At 36.5% G+C, this 17120-nt stretch overlaps 1 protein-coding gene across 5 annotated transcripts in view; it reads left to right on the top strand.

Moving 5' to 3' along the window:
- The window catches only part of LOC108698644 (mitogen-activated protein kinase kinase kinase kinase 1), a 52922-nt gene that overhangs the window by 12244 nt on the left and 23558 nt on the right, over positions 1-17120 (top strand). For 4 of the 5 annotated variants that reach the window (XM_041572957.1, XM_041572956.1, XM_041572955.1 and 1 more), the window contains exons 2-7: positions 4700-4757; positions 8609-8699; positions 14222-14286; positions 14726-14781; positions 15131-15178; positions 15294-15336. In XM_041572957.1, coding sequence (XP_041428891.1) covers positions 8695-8699; positions 14222-14286; positions 14726-14781; positions 15131-15178; positions 15294-15336 — 217 coding nt within the window. In that variant the 5' untranslated portion in view covers positions 4700-4757; positions 8609-8694. Of the gene's footprint in view, positions 1-4699; positions 4758-8608; positions 8700-9423; positions 9804-14221; positions 14287-14725; positions 14782-15130; positions 15179-15293; positions 15337-17120 lie in introns of those variants that run through there. The other variant, XM_041572958.1, reaches the window with a different exon arrangement.

The following is a 17120-nucleotide window of genomic DNA, read 5'->3' as shown; positions in this document are numbered from 1 at the left end:
GGTCAGGCAGAAGTTGAAACCAGGAATTCAAAGTAACAAACAAAAGCTTTGGCAGGAACAGTATAACTGGAACCAGCTTGGGCACTCACAAATGGAGGACTGAGTCTTTAAAGAAGTTTTGGCGCCAAGATTCGAACTTGGAGCTTCTTAATGACGTCATGATGCTTGGCGACATGACGCGAGCATCAGGCGCCAACGTCAAACCAGCCGAGATCCCATAAGTGCGTGCCTGCGCACAGAGCTTCTAAAAGAGATGCGCCGGGAGCAGTGTCGGACTGGGCCGGCGGGACACCGGGAAAAACCCCGGTGGGCCCCGGGCTCTTGTGGGCCCCGCCGGCCCAGATCCGCTACTTAGTGGGGCGGCGCGACCCCACTTTGTTTGGGGTCGCGGTAGAATAGAAGGGCTGCGCATGCGCACAAACGCGGCGCCGCGCGCATGCGCACTAGCCGCCTGCAGCACTCCGGAGCGGCAGTGGCGGCTGGAGGGGGCCCTGGGGCAGTAGCCCCGGTGGGCCCCATGCCTCCCAGTCCGACCCTGGCCGGGAGGTAAGAGAAGCTTGCAATCTCCTGGAGCGTCTTACACAAGTACTTTTTTCAACTTATGAATCTGTTTCTTTTGCAGTATTAAATTAGATTTGTATGGAGCAGGTTTTGTGGGAATATATGCAAATTCTATAAACTGTATACATTTGAAAAGATGCAAAACAGTCAAACCTGACTCCAGTCAATGACAATTTAACAGGTATGGGACCTGTTATCCAGAATGCTCGGGACCTGGGGTTTTTCAGATAATGGATCTTTCTGTAATTTGAATCTTCATACCTCAAATCTACAACAAAATCATGTAAAAAAAAATCTAATAGGCTGGTTTTGCTTTCTATAAGGATTAATTATATCTTTGTTTGAATTAAGTACAAGGTACTGTTTTATTATTACAGAGAAAAGGGAAATCAGTTTTAAAAATTTTGATTATTTGGCTGAAATGGAGTTTGCTGGATAACGAGTTTCCGGTTAACTGATCCCATACCTTTTACAAAAGTTTAGTCTCTGTTAGCCTTTTTTTTTAATTTTTACATGACTGCAGTTCTGGATAATCTGGACACAGGCACTGTGAACATGGAAAGTTGTGTTGTACCATACCAGATTTATCGGCTAAAATCTTATTGTCATTGACTGGAGTCAGGTTTGACTGTTTTGCATCTTTTCAAATGCTGTGTCAGATTCTCATAGGCTGGTGCCTCCGTTTATTACAGAGTATTGTGGAGTTTTTTGGAATACTGTTAACTTCAGATAAAGATGGTGTACATAGGGCACTGTTCTAAACGCAGGTTTTTACAAAGCACTCTGAATTCCGTGTGATACAATCTGACAGAACAGGGTAATGTGGAGCACTGATTCACATCTTATAGCACTTCTTCACATGGAGTGTTGTCTTAACTATCTAGGGCAGGATTTCATGCAGCACTGGGTCAGAGAGTTAAACAAAAGGTTTTGCTGATGTTTTTGAGAACTGGGTAAAGTTTGATTAATGCAATGCTGTGCAAGAAACAGAGCACTTATTGTATATATCTTACTGTAAAAAATACTTGTAATTTCCCAAACAGTATAACACAGTAGCATACTGGCTTTTCTGTAGTGGTTTTCAACTAACTAAAAAAAGTACGTAGTTTATTTACCTCAGTAAGTTTTTTACATTGCTACTTAGTGATATATATTTGGGAAAATGTAGCCATTTGAATGTAAAAAGCACAGTCGGGTTTTCAAAAAGTGCTTGGTAGGATTAAGATGAAAATTGTTTTAGGTGATTAGGAAGCTGCATAGCATCACATTCGTATTTCAGTAGGGTTTCTTTAAGATCTTTGTTGAGTTTTTTATAGTACAGAATCATTTGACACAATCACTTTTTTTTAGCTAGTTTAGCATCGGTTCTAATTGGTTGGACTGGGTTCTAACTGGGTGGGTCTATACTCAGACCTACAACTAGTGTTTATTTCTAATAACTGGCCTACTAAATGGCAGCCATCTTAAAACCACAAGTGATGCCATCCAAGGACTGGTGAAAGGCCGGGAGAAAATTGGAGAAGTCTATTTTGTGATGTGTTGACTAACCTCTCAATACACATATTTTCTGCAGCTAGCTGCATGTCTGGGCATTCATAATAAATAGTGCTTCTGATACAACAAATAACCCAGTTATCTGTTCATTTCTTCTAACTAAAATCCTATCTTTTAAGCTGCTCATGGTTTTTGCTGTCAGTGAGTGAGAAGGTTCCAGTGAGATTGGATTTTATTTCTGAAAAATGATAGAGAAAGTTTGCCTTTCCAGCAAGAGCTACATATGCTACTGAGTTCTCACAGACTTTGTGTGGGAGGCACATGGTAGAAAAAGAAACTCAGCTATAAAGCTTATATGTTTGCACTTTGCAAAAAGCCATTGCAAGTCTGCATTAGAGAGTTTGCAGGATATTAATTGCACATTTGGTTCTTTGCTGTAATTTCCTCTTTACCCACAAGTACAACTGCTGGAGATTCCCTCCTACATAAGGGTCTACCTTGTTTTGGGGGAACCAAACACCTACTCTGGGGATGAGACAGGGGTTTCCTGTATTTTGGGTTACTGTATGTATTTGCATAGCACAAGTTGGTGATCACAAAACTGAAGCAGGGAATTCCTGATTTACCAGACTTGTTTTGGACCTGATGCTAGTGAGATGCCTTATCCAGGGAAGAGTTGCTTGAAAGTGAAATTAAAACAAACAATATGCAATTAGCCCACTGGATAAAGGCATCTCACTACAGTATCTAGTAGAATTAAAGGAACAGTAACATCAAAAAAGTGTTTTAAAGTAATAAAATTATAATATAGTGTTGCCCTGCACTGGTAAAACTGCCGTGTTTGCTTCAGAAACACTACTATTGTTTATATATATATATTTATATGAACACTACTATTGTTTATATAAATAAGGGACAGATATTCAAAGGAGAAAGGCTCAGGTTACACAGCAGATAAGCTCTGTAGAACATAATGGTGTTATCTGTTATCCACTATTTTACCTCTGCCATATAGCATTTTTTTTTAATTTCCGCCATTGCTACACGGTAGCTTGTTTATGTGAACTATAGTAGTGTTTCTGAAGCAAACACATCAATTTTACCAGTGCAGGGCAACAGTACATTATATTTTAATTACTTTAAACCGCATTCATGTTTTTCGGTGTTACTGTCCTTTAAGTCAAAGGCAACTGGACATTAAGTTCTTCTTGAAAATGCTTCACCACTTTAAGATTTTATGCTTTGTGTTAAATTGTTGTATGCAACCTCTAAATTTAAAGGGGTATTTTGCCAAAAAAAAAAATCACATTTTCATATTATATAGGCAGTGGCATTCCCAGATAATTTGCAATTGGTGTTCAGTTTATTTTTTTTTCATTTAAAATGTCTTCGTTGTACAATTGGCAGGCTGTCTATGGCTTAATTACTATAATAAACAAACTGCAGTTGGGATGTCAGAAAGGAAAGATAGAATATTCTGCCTGTGTGTATGCAACTGTTTTCTGTTTTAACTCTTCCTCATAGTTTAGCAAACAAAAGTTGTCGAAAAATCTAGCCCATGGCTCAATACATAAATGCCCTGAAGCCATATTTTATAATCATTTATGAAAACCTTAAATGGGGTTAACCAACCACAAAATTCATCAAGGACTGTATTTGACTATTATACATGCATTTTCTTCTTGAGTACAATTTTATAAACTGGACACTCAATTTTTATTCCAATAAATAACATTAGGGCACCTAATGTAAGGAATGCACCTCAGCAACACCAACTATGGACATGAGAGCAAGCGTTAATTGGGAAACAGGTGTCCATGCTCTTTGCTTGTTTAGGGTACTGCCACAATGATAGTAAAATTCTTCTTTTGGTCCCACTGCCCCAACTGCTGTTATGGCTCCCTGAGCCCACAAAACCTATATTATTTGCAGAAAACTGTCATAACCAACAGTGCCTTACCAAATGGACCATAATAAAATGTTCCTGGTTAACTACTTCAAAACCAATACAGCCATTGTCCACAGACTAATTCTAATCTTCATTTCAGATTAAGAATTTAGCATGTATAAACCATGCCCTGATTCAGTTTGACCACTAAACCCAAATATGCATAAAACACCCCCCCCACACACACACATTCTGGATTTGGTTTGAACTATGCTGATGTGGTGATAATTTAAATTTTTACACATGCCTTTAACAATGTTTAGCACTAGGGTCTTAGGTTCAATTCCAGCCAGGGCATTATCTGCAAGGAGCACACAAGGAGTGTACATTTCCCCATTCACTTCAAACATATACGTGAATGCCATAGGGAACGTGAATGCCATAGGGAACTTGAGTCCCTGCTCCAATGGACTGTAAGCTCCACTGGGGCAGAGACTGTATGTTGGCACTATAGAGATAAAAATAATGAAACAATTTTTTAAAGTATTTAACCAGGGGAAAAATGTGGTCAATGGCACATCCATGCATGTTTCTTGATTTATAACTACCACATAAATTATGCATTAAGGAAATGTATGTTCAACCATCACAGTATATTTGCTAATCATTTCCCATTCTGTAAGGCTACCCATGGATGCCCAGATTTTATAAATAAGATTTATATCTTAATAAGTAATAAAGTTTTCTTTTTTTTAGGCCAGAAATAAAGCTACCGGAGAACTGGCAGCAGTGAAAATTGTTACAAAAGAACCTGGTGAGTACCTCTATGGATAATAAGCAATTTTGTTACCATACCCTTCAATCTAAACCCTATCCTTTGCTACAACATTTCCAATTGCTGTTTCATCTATGGAGTTTCTGAATTTAGTTTTGTCAAGTGAACCATTGTTTTCATCTAAAAAGCAGAAGACGAGTTTCCCTAAATCCTTTGGATTAGTTGGAAGTCATTGGATCATTGTCTTGGATAAAGTGCAAGGGAGTCTGAAGACAGGCAGACAGAATATTTATTTGCTTTCTGAAATCATTCTGCTGTTTCAAAGATTTGTTATATTATCTGGAAATATGAGCCAGCCTATTCCAGAGGCAGATTTCCATCTCCAAGCTCATTACCATTACCATGATACAAACAGTAAATAGATGTGAGTGGTTTGGAATGTCTGCATTTTTCTTCCTCTACAATTTCACCTATTATCTGCATAGAAGGCTTTAATCTACGATGCTGGGTGACCAGGGCAGGTATCTTCCTCTGCTTTATCTTAAAATCTGCCCTCTTTATCATTGTCAATCCCTTTGCAAAGACCGGCATAATTTGTTCTCCTGTGCTGTGGATATTTTTGTGTTAGCGTTTTGACTTAATGCTTGTTTTGTTTTAGAATCATCCATGCTTGTATTTTTACGAAGGAAATGGTGCAGAAAGCATGGTTATAAAATCATCTGTAGAAGGATCAGTCTTATTAGTGGATAATCTTATTTTGAACATATTCAGAAATGACTGATGATAGAAATTGATAGGATACACACTGAGAGGCACATTTATCAAGGGTCGAATTTCAAATTCGTGAGTTTTTTTTAAAACTCCCATGAACTCAAAATTCGACCAGTCGAAATGTATTAATAAAATCGAATTTTTAAAATTCAATTGAATAGAACCAACCCGGAAAAAACTCGAATCAAATTTGAATAACTCCCTAGTCGAATTTGACATTTTTGACCATAAAAAAAAACTTGAAAATTCGAATTACGAATTTTCAATTCGACACTTGATAAATCTGCGCTGAATGTTAACTTTGCAGAGGTATTTGGATTGACTGCTTAAATGATAAAAAAAAGGTTCAGTACTGATGAATGCAAGATTATACATACAGTATGAGACAAAATATGCAATTACAAACTAAATAGGTCTGTCTTGGGAGTTCATATAAACAGAGAATGATTGCAATTTATTTTAGACCAAGCAACGGATTCAAGGGATACAGTCATAGATTTGTTGTATTTAAATTTATTTTAAAGCCATCCTGTGAGAAATCTGGTTGATGGTTCATATGAAGTATGCTGGAAAAATCACATAGATGTTGCCAAATAAGTAAATTATCCAGGGAAACAATTTATGTTTTTAGAATTAATTTATCAGTCTTGGGCAAATCTCTGATTGTTGTTAAACATTGCCTATTCCCCAATGAAAATTCAGAGGCTGGAACTACAAGGCTTTTTGCCCTTTGCTGGATCAGCAATGTTAAGTGGTACTCTTAATGAGTTATATATGGGCAAGTTACTTTTTTAGCACAAAAACAGCTTTAGTCAATGTCAGAGGTGCTTGACATGAACTAACACTCTCCAAATTTTGGGAAAGATGATTTGTTTTTCACAAAAATCCTGAAATTTAACATCTGGGCCTTATATACTGCTGAGTGCACAGCAGCTTCAAAGTTACAATCTGGCCGAAATTATTGCTGTGTATTACTAAGCACGCAGCCATCTAATCTCAATCGGAACAAACATTGGGGGAGATCAGGTCATATCAAAATGCTCAACTTTTCAGCATTGTAACATAATTCGCACCATAACTCAGATTTTTGACAGAATAATGTCGCAGTGGTTTGCACAGACTTACCAACCACAACAAGGGGAATTTTACTGTGGCAACTTCTTATTGCATTTACACTGAAGCTAAATCATTCCTACTTCTGTTTTTTTAAGCATCCATTTATCAGGGTATATACAGTATGTGTATAGAAAGAAAAATATATTATATATCACCTATATATGAATAAACTGCGTTTTAACAGTTATTGAATAAAGTAAGGCTGCTGTTAAACAGACTAGTGGTTGAGTTTCTGTTAGTCATGTAGTGCATTACTGAGCTGCAAAGGTTAACCCCACACAAGCAGGACCACAGCCAGTATGGGGGCGCAGGTTGAACTGAAATGTTAAACTCATGACTGGGTGATTTGCTTGTGGTTCAGTGACTTTCTTATCAAAGCAGTTTCTCCTCCTCCACATAACTTTAGGATAGCATTCTGCTATTGTGTGGTATCTTCCATTCTCATCTATTTTCTAACATCTTATTCTGACACCTGCACAGACCAAAGAGCTGCATCATGGAGCACCATTTAATGAAAGCTGCAAGGCAGAGTCCGATGCATGTATCCTCTCAAACAATGTGTTAACAGGAGACTGTAAAACCAGCGTATCTAATATGTGTGTGTGTATGTGTGTGTGTGTTTTTAGTTCTGTTTTTTCTTTACTATACGCTACAAAGCGTACTGTTTTTACGCTTTGTGTTAATTTGTTGTATGTAACCTTTAAATTTAAAGCAGTAGTTTGCCAAAAAAAATCATATTTTCATATTATATAGACATTGGTATTCTAAGACAATTTGCAATTGTTTTTCAGTTTATTTTTTTGTCATTTAAAATGTTTGTTGTACAATTGGCAGGCTCTAATGGCTTAATTACTACAATAACCAAACTGGAGTTGGGGTGTCAGAAAGGAAAGATGAATAATGGAGGGTCTGGACAGAAATATAAGCAATAAAAAAAGAACAATGATAACATTAAAGTCTTACAGTTATTGTTTTTTTGGTTTCTGGGCTTAGTAACCCCAACAGATGTAACCCCAACAGATGTAACCCCAACAGATGGCAGTTTCAGAACCAGCCCAGAAGGGAAATAGTAAGGCTAATTATCAGAAATCCATAAAAGATTAGGACCAACTGCAAAGTTGCTTTAGAATAGACAGTCTATAACATGCTAAATATTTATTCAAAGGTAAAATGTCCCATTAATTTGAATGTTAATGTGAATACACTGCAGTACCTTTCAAAGCTTAGGCATCCAACAAATATTCCCCTTCAGAAAGAATCCAATCTGCTTGGCCAATATTTAAATTTTTATAAATTGGAGCATTAAAGGGATGGTTCACCTTTAAGTTAACTTTAAGCATATTGTAGAATGGCTAATTCTAAGCAACTTTTCAAATGGTTTTAATTGTTTTTTTTTTTTATAGTTTTTTTTTAAAGTTATTTTAATTATTTGCCTTCTTCTTCTGACTCTTTCCAGCTTTCAAATGTGGTTCACTGACCCCATCTAAAAGCAAAGGCTCTGTAAGGCTAAACATTTATTGTTATTGCTACTTTTTATTATCCATCATTCTATTTAGACCCTCTAATATTTATATTCCAGTCTCTTATTTGAATCAATGGTTGCTAGGGTAATTTGGACCCTAGCAACCAGATTGCTGAAACTGCAAACTAGAGAGCTGCTGAATAAAAAGATAAATAACTCAAAAACCACAAATAATAAAAACCAATTTTAAATTGTCTCAGAATATCACTCTTCATACTAAAAGTTACCTCGAAGATGAACAACCCCTTTAAAACTAATTGTAGTGATTTCAATGGTGGGGTATTTTCCCATATGTCATTACCATAAGAGAATTGTGAAATTAATATTTTTAACAACGCCATTAGCTTTTTACATCATCTTTAAGGCTAATCTATTGAGGATTTCTGAATTGCTGAAATATCATATGTAACATAATCACTGATAGACATTGTTCTGCAAAGATTGTAAAAGAGGAACTTATTGTATGTTTTTGTGTTGGCAGATGAAGATTTCTCTGTAATCCAGCAAGAGGTGCTGATCGTAAAAACCTGTGCTCAAAAAAACATTGTCGCATATTATGGAAGTTACATGCAGTAAGGAGAAGCTAAAGCAACATGTTTGGAAAGTGGGTGGGGAATGTTCTTTTTAAAATAGACTGCCAGTCGGATTGGGTTCCTCATAATCTGAAGTTTGTGCATTCTATTTACTAGAAACTCTTGCTAAATATAAGTTAGCCTTAAATAAGGTAGTAATTCTTAAAGGAGAACTATCGCAAAAAATGAAAATTTAATATAAGCTTCATCATACTGAAATAAGAAACTTTCTAAATACAGTCAATTAAATATTCTGTACTGTTTCTGAATTTATCAAGTTTATCTGCACTATTCCTCTTTCAGCATCTGTTTCTCTTCATTCTCTCTCTTCATGCAGGAGTAGGGTGTCAGCTAATTATTGACAGTTAGATCCAATATATCTTATAGAAGATGTATTAGAGCTCACTCTATTAAAATCACCAGACATCATGAATCTCTACATGCAGAATTTGTTCAAAAGGCAGTTATTTTGTTAGATTTTGTTTGTCCTGGAATCAGTTATTTGAATGAGCTCTAATTCATCTGCTAGGAAAGGAAGCCCCCTCTATAAGATATATTAGATCTAACTGTCGATAAATATATGACACCCAACTGCTGCATGAAGACAGAATGAAGAGAAACAGATGCTGAGAGAGGAATAGTGAAGATGAACTTGATTATTTCTGAAACAGTACAGAATATTTAATTGATTGTATTTAGAAAGTTTCTTATTTCAGTATGCTGAAGCTTATATTAAATTTTCAGTGATCGGTTTAATGGGAACCTTCTAGACAGTGATTTGTTTTTGGCAATAAAATTTTGATGCAAGTGTGTTTAAATTTTTTTTTATCTAGGTGCAAGATAATTTGCATGGTTGGACCACCCAAATGAGACCTATATGGAGAATACCATGGTATACACCAAATGGAAAATTTCCAGCCCTCATGGTTGATATCCAACCAACAGAATAATTGGTCAAGAGTGGCTGAAGTTAGTTATAAACTTTAAGATTCAGTCATTTGGAGAGGTCATTAAACTTTACCCAGTTTTGCTAGCACCACTCTTCTACAAATTGAGATGAGGGCTAGTGGTTGGATCATAATGGAACCTTGGAAAACTGATAGGGTGAGAACCTCCCTGACTGATTAAACTTTCTGATCTGCCTGATAGATATTTGGCTAATTTTCATCCAGATATCAGGCAGGCCACCGGGCGGGCCCGTTACATAGGTCAACTAATGCGGGGGCCAAGTTTGCAGCTTTTATATGTGCATGTATCACCAACTTAGGATGTCAACCAGTATTGGCCCATATAGACATATTTACAGTGCTGATAAAGGGGCAGGTTTTAGTTCTACCTTTAACAATCAGGAGCCTATTAGGTGCCCCTAACTGAACAGGGTTTATTCACAAATCATTGAAGATTGTATTGGGGGATGGATAAGATCCTCGGCCAAGGTGTCTGCATAGGGCATCGTTGTCATAGGGGTTGAACAATTAGATCAGCCTGATTTTGCCAAGATACTGTGACAAAAGATCAAGACTTTGAAAAGCAAGCAAGCATTCTACTGATTGGCCTAAAAATGTGGCCAACAGAGGTTTTTTACTAGGTTACCCTAAATACCCCAGTATACCCCAGTAGCTCGTGAGCAACATGTTGCTCTCCAACCCCTTGGATGTTGCTCCCAGTGGCCTCAAAGCATAAGCTTATTTTTGAATTCCAGGCTTGGAGGCAAGTTTTGGTTGTATAAAAACCAGGTGCACTGCCAAACAGAGCCTCAATGTAGGTTGACAATCCACATAGGGGCTACCAAATGGCCAATCACAGCACTTATTTGGCACCCAAGAACATTTTTATACTTTTGTTGCTCCCAAACGCCTTTTACTTCTGAATGTTGCTCACGGGTTCAAAAGGTTGGGGATCCCTGCCCTAAATGAACAATCATGGCTGCTCCCTCTTCATAAGTACAAATATGCAGATAAATAATGCTCCATTTGCATAGTAGCGTATGTTGTTTTGATTTTCTGAAGATTTATAAAAAAGCCAAGTTAATGTGAAGCCCACATTTGTATTTGTCATTTTAAGAATAATAAATCAATATTACTTATCTTAAAACTTCATTAAAACTAACATTTAAGGTGTTATTTAGCAATGGTCGAATTTTAGAGCTTTGTGAACTTTTTTAGACCTCGAATGAACTCACAACTCGTATGGTTTCTAATTTAAGAAAACACTAGAACGTAAAAAAATCTCAGTGTTGGGTTAAAAACTCAAATACTTGAATTGTTCAAGTTTTCAGTGAAAAAAAACTTGAATTGCTCAAATTGATAAAGTTTTCGAGTAAAAACCCACCAAAAAAAAAACCCTCAAATTTTTATCGTTTTTTTTTCAGAAAATTCAAGTTTTGACTGAAAAATACCCTTAAAAACGCATTTTTATTTCGTGAAAAATCAACTTGACCTTTGAAAACCCCCTTAATGTAATACAAATTGAATATACCATAGGCTCGGGGCTTTTATGCAGACTTTGGGGGACAACTCAACAACAAGGGTACACAAAATACACCTTTACCCTCACAAGTTTATTTGCCGCACCCCCAACAGGTTGGCCCTTCTATATCATGCCAAAAATACACTGATTTGTACTGTACGGAAACAGTATAGTTACAATTCCATTTCCAAAAAAGTTAGGACACTGTGTAAATTGTAAATAAAAACCAAATGCAATGATTTGCAAATCATTTAAACCATATTTAACTGTAAATAGTACAAAGACATATTAAATGTTGAATAATGTTTGCTGCTTTTGAATTTAATGCCAGAGATATATTTTAAAAAAAGCTTTGAAAGTGCAACATTGTCCCTTTCTTGTCTATATTTCAGCTGCTCAGCGGGTCAGGGTCTCATAATGTGCCAAATGCTTTTAATGGGTGACAGGTCTGCAGACAGGCCAGTTAAGCATCCGGACTCTTTTACTACGGTACCACACTGCTGGAATACTTGCAGAATGTGGTTTGGCATAGTCTTGCTGAAGCAAGGCCCTGAAAAAGACATTCTCTGGATGGCAACATACGTTGCTCCAAAACCAGTATATATCATTTTTTATTAATCATGTCTTCTCAGATGTGCACGTTAACCATTCCATGTGCACTAATACACCCTAATACCATCTTGGACACTGGTTTTTGAACCAGGTTGTACTTCTTCTCTATAGTTCTATAGGATGTTGTCTTTGATTTCCAAACAAATTTAAAACGTTGATTTGTCAAACCAGAGGACAGTTTTCCACTTCATCTCAGTCCTTCTAAATCGAGCTTGTGCCCAGAGAAGGTGGCAGTGTTTCTGGGTCATGTTTATACTGTATATGGCTTCTTTTTTGCATGGTATAGTTGTAACTTACATTTGTGGGTGCAGCAATGAACTATGTGTCCATGAAGTGAAAATCAGGCTATCCAATATTAACTTTGGCTTTGTTCTTTCTTATAGAGATTTCTCCAGATACTCTTCTATCTTAGCAGTTTTTTACTGTTAGTTTTTTGAATGCTGAAATCCTCATTCTTTTCTGTTTTACATTGAGGAACATTAAATTATTGCGCAGAGTAGTTTACTGCTGAGAGACACGGGCTCTCTGGGATCTGTTCTTTTTAGCTTTACACAGCTTTCTAGTCCTTTGTTACCCCTGCCCCAATTTTTTGAACAGTATTGATGGCATTAAATTTAAAACAAGCAAATATTTTTTAAAAAAATAGTTAGTTTCAACATGATATGTTGTCTTCTTTAGAATTACACATGTAATCTCTCTTCTCTTTCTCTGTATCTTTTATATAAACAGAAGTATGTTCTAAAAAAACAAAAACACATTTGTTTATATTTTACTAAACATAATGCACAAGCCACATAACATTGCCTTTTAACCTTGTTGTTTTCTTGAGTCCCACTCTGAGCAAGTGCTAACAATATCCTGTCTCAACATCATGTAACCACAGCAGGGGTTAGGCCATTTATAAAATGATACATCTTTAGACAGAAAGCATTTTTTTTCCCTTACAAAAAATGAATAAAAAGAAAGAAGATGTACCACAGTAAATATTATTACATCAGTGACCCCTGGGCATGTTGGGATGGTTAAGGGCCATCAGTGTAAGCACAGTATCAGATACACAGTCTGTCAGCTTTGGGGTATAATAAATCTGTTTTTTTTCCAACTTTTCTAACTTTTTTTTAACCCAAAGAGTTTTGACCAAAAAAATTACCTTGAAAAATTCTTTGTGGAAAACACAACTCGAGCCTCAATAACTAACCCCCTTGGTGTCACATAAAAGCAATGGTAAACAAGAGGAAAAGGGTTCCTTTACTTAATGCCAGGTAGATTGAAATTTGACCGTGAATGCTTATTTACAGTCTTGAATATGGCTGGGACTATAGGAGCATGGCTATGTCTTGTTTTCATTTACCGTATGACCTAAGCTGAGTTTGACAAAACAAGTAGACTGAATATCTCTGCACTAGTATAGGATATATCATCCAGAATACTTGGCACCTGTGGTTTTCCTAAAAAGGGATCTTTCGGAAATTAAGTCTGCTAAAAATAATTTAAAACATAAACGCAATTTAAATTTTAATAACTTTTTGTTTCTTGGGACATCAGTTTACTACATGGGATGGCCCTTAAATGGTAAACAAACTAGATTTTCCTTTATGACAGGTTATTGCAACAACATGCACCCTGACCATTGTTGCACAAGGAAATTCACCCCACTGGCAAGTAGGCAGTGTAGGGTCAAATGTCAGGGTTTAATAAGTCCATAATGCACCCATGCCAATTAGTTTAACAGAGTGGATGCCCCATACTTAGAACAGAGTCTATTTTTTGTGTGTTATTATGCATATGGAGATACAGCATTTGTATCACTTTTGTATGGGTTAAGGACCCAAATTCCCCTCCTTTCCCTTTTTAGTTGTGTCTGGTGCACATCCTTAATTTTTATGTCCTCCCCTCCCTCTTTTTCTTCATTAGTTCTAATTCAAATAAACAACTAGATCTAGAATAGGTCTCATACACACAATTGTGGGAAACGAAACAAGAAGGATTTATCTCTTTATAATGCTATAAACCGTGGTGTAACTACCAGCGGTGTGACCGCTGGAGAAGTATTAACCATGCTGCTTTATTTGCACATGCTCTCCATTGGTAATAGAATTTGTGTCTGGAGGGGGTGGGGAATTTGCGTCTGCACCCGGGCCTAGGCCGGGTTAGTTACGTGACTGGCTATTGATGTTCAATAAGCACAATACTGATTATTCTGGGAGCCTTATCTTTGCATATATTTGTATTCATGAGCGGGAGCCTCCAAACTGTTTCATCCTCTACTATGCCATCCAAAATAGTAGAGTGCTTATTATTTTAAATGCAACAGAAGTCAATACCAGTGGTAAGATCAGAGTATTTATCATTGCCTAATACTAATTAATCTTATTAATGCATATTATGTAGGCTTTTCTACATGTTTTTTTTTCCAAAATGTATTTTCTCCACATTTTCAGAGTAAACAAGCTATGGATTTGCATGGAATACTGTGGAGGTGGATCACTACAGGACATTTATCAAGGTATATATTTCCTTCTGCATAGATTCCCAAACTGACGGACTGAACCCTATAAGGGGAAGAGCAGGGCCCAAACTAATAGTCAGTTTAGCATGAGATTTAAAGTGATTACTTATTTTATGTCCAATATATTATTGCTTTAATGAAAGAATAATATGAAATATTCTCATATCTCTGTCAGTTTGTTATGAAGAATGTAAGACTTTGACCAACTGTAGAGGGTGGCTTGAGACCAAATGTCTGAAAACCACTGAAAAATCTGAGCTTGATAAAAGGTCAAAATACCTGAAGTGGCCATAGTGGGTTGATAGCAGGAATTTGCAGAATAGTAGCCATTAGAGTTAAAAATCTAATAAATATGAGTCATAAATATGAGTCATAATTATGCCTGTATGTCTGATATTGATTTATTTTCTAATTGTTTTTACTTGATATCCTCTAGTGACAGGAGCCCTTTCAGAACTACAGACAGCCTATGTTTGCAGAGAAACCCTGCAGGTGAGATAATGGATCAGGGCTCAATAGTTGGAGAAACAGTGTCAACAACTTTGTGCAGAGAATAAGTTGTAGCATTAGTGAACCTCTAGGTTAAAATAATAAATTCCTCTGTTAGCATAGGTATTGACCAGTGTGATGGTTGTACTGCTTTCAGCTTCCTTTTGTTACTCCTAACGTGGAATTCATGCTAACAGACTTGGGTTCAGAGAAAGGATAGTTTCTATGAGAGTTAATATAACTAGAATCTAGATACTTGTCTTTAGGCATGCTTTGCAAAAGAGATATTCAATTTTTCTTCAATCATCTCTTTGACCAAAGCTACCAGTTTCATTTGTCTCCCTGCATACAGGGTCTGTCTTATCTGCACAATCAAGGGAAGATTCACAGAGATATCAAGGTGGGTTTAATACGCTAATAAATATTTTACTGACATTTTAACCGATCTTCATAGACCAACTCTTAAATTACTAGCTCTGATTATTTTCCATCCTCTGTCTGTCCTCTTACTTCAGGGTGCTAACATTCTTCTGAATGACAGTGGAGATGTTAAAGTAGGTAAGTTGAATTTTATGGGATAGTGTTTGCATTTTAACAGCTGTGGTTTTCTCTTGTATCTTTAAATATTGTGTCACATATTAGGCAATGTTCCAAATTTGTTCAATAATAATTTCTTCAATAATGTGCAATCATCTTTTTATTTGTAGTTATCACTTTTATACAAGATACATTTTTAGTTTTACAATGACTTGGGTTTGTTGGGCAATGATTTAGTCATTGCCTAACAAACCCAATTCTGTCAAAACTATCTTAAAGAAAAATAACCTAAACTAAGCCTTGCCCTTAAATTAACTTTAATCATGTTATAGGGTTACCTATGTTAAGCAGATAGTCAAGTTGGCCTTCATTTTTTTTTATGTTCTTTGAATAATTAGCCTTCCCCTGCAACTTAAAATCCTATTTGGTTGTTGGGGGTCACTGACCCCAGCTACCAAAAAAATGCACGGAATATGAAGGTTAAAATGTATTTTTATACTTCTGTTTTATTCCATTCCAACTTTCAAACTGCTATCTGGTAACTAGGGTAATTAAGCCGTACCAAGCAGGTAACAGTTAAAATTCCAGTCCTGAGAGCTGCAGAACAACGGCATTTCAAAAACAACATGACATAAAAAATGAAGACTGACTGCAAAATAGTGCTGTCTACGGCATACTAAAAGATCATTTTAAGTTAAACCATTTATACAAAATTCTCCTTTGATGGTATTTCTTCTTGTGTTGGGTAAAGTTTCATGGGATGGGATATGTATAGGATTTAACCGTATTTGAGACAGAATGGAAAAGGGATTTGGGTAAAATCAGTCTGGACATAAATGCTACCTTTGTGGTACAATTTCATGCTGCTTCAGAGACTTGTAGGTAGTTAATAATGAAGACTATAAGAAATTCTCTAAGTCTTATGGTACTGTAGCCACATAGATGAGGATCAGTGAAGGATTAACTTTTGATCTACATATCTCTAGCAAATTTGACTGACCTCTCTTCAAAAGTATATGAATAAAAGTAGCTGATTTATATAACAGTAAGGCTAATGGGAGACACAGCTTTTCTCTGCTGGTGTATTTGCACAAAGTCAGATCCATCCTGCACCATCCCATGTGTGTAGAGACAGGAATGAATATGATCCACTAGTCACTGCACATACAGGGGAAGATTTTGGCCAGAAGTGCTCATGTTTGAATTTTCTCTCCAAAATCCACCAAATGTCCACAGTGGCAAATGTATTTCTATCAGTTGAATACATAAACTGATAGTTTATGGCAGATCCAAACACACTTATATGATGATGTGAAACCGCTCCAAGCCACATATTTAGCAAATACTGATGTAGCAGTCATAGTTCACAAAAAGGGAGGAGGAATTGGGGCAGAGAAAGTCTGGTAACATGAAAAGGAAGATGGTCTGGTCACAGGGGGGAGTTGACCAAATCGCTGCAGAGCGCTGATCAAGGATTGTTCAGTAGTCTGGCACTTATATATTTTATATCTTATATTTATGGAGGGAGCAAGTGAACGTCTGCCTGGTTATAAGAGGATGGATTTGTAAGCAAAGAAATGGGGGGGGGGTCCACATATGTTGTATAAGATTTTACAAATGCTCTAGTCTAGAGTAATATACATACACAGAAAGATCTTGAGCGCATTTTTAAAATTTTTAATAGAAACCATTTTACTCATTGAATTGTGATCCAGCTTTCTTGCAGCTTATTCGCCTCAAAAAAACACAAACAGGCTTGGTATGTGTATGTGGGTGTGTTAGTAGGCTACAGTGAAAACAGTAAA

Source organism: Xenopus laevis, chromosome 8L (genome assembly GCF_017654675.1).
Source record: "Xenopus laevis strain J_2021 chromosome 8L, Xenopus_laevis_v10.1, whole genome shotgun sequence".
NCBI lineage: Eukaryota > Metazoa > Chordata > Amphibia > Anura > Pipidae > Xenopus > Xenopus laevis.
Note: the sequence above shows the minus strand (reverse complement) of the source record. Positions and strands in the feature narration are given on the sequence as shown.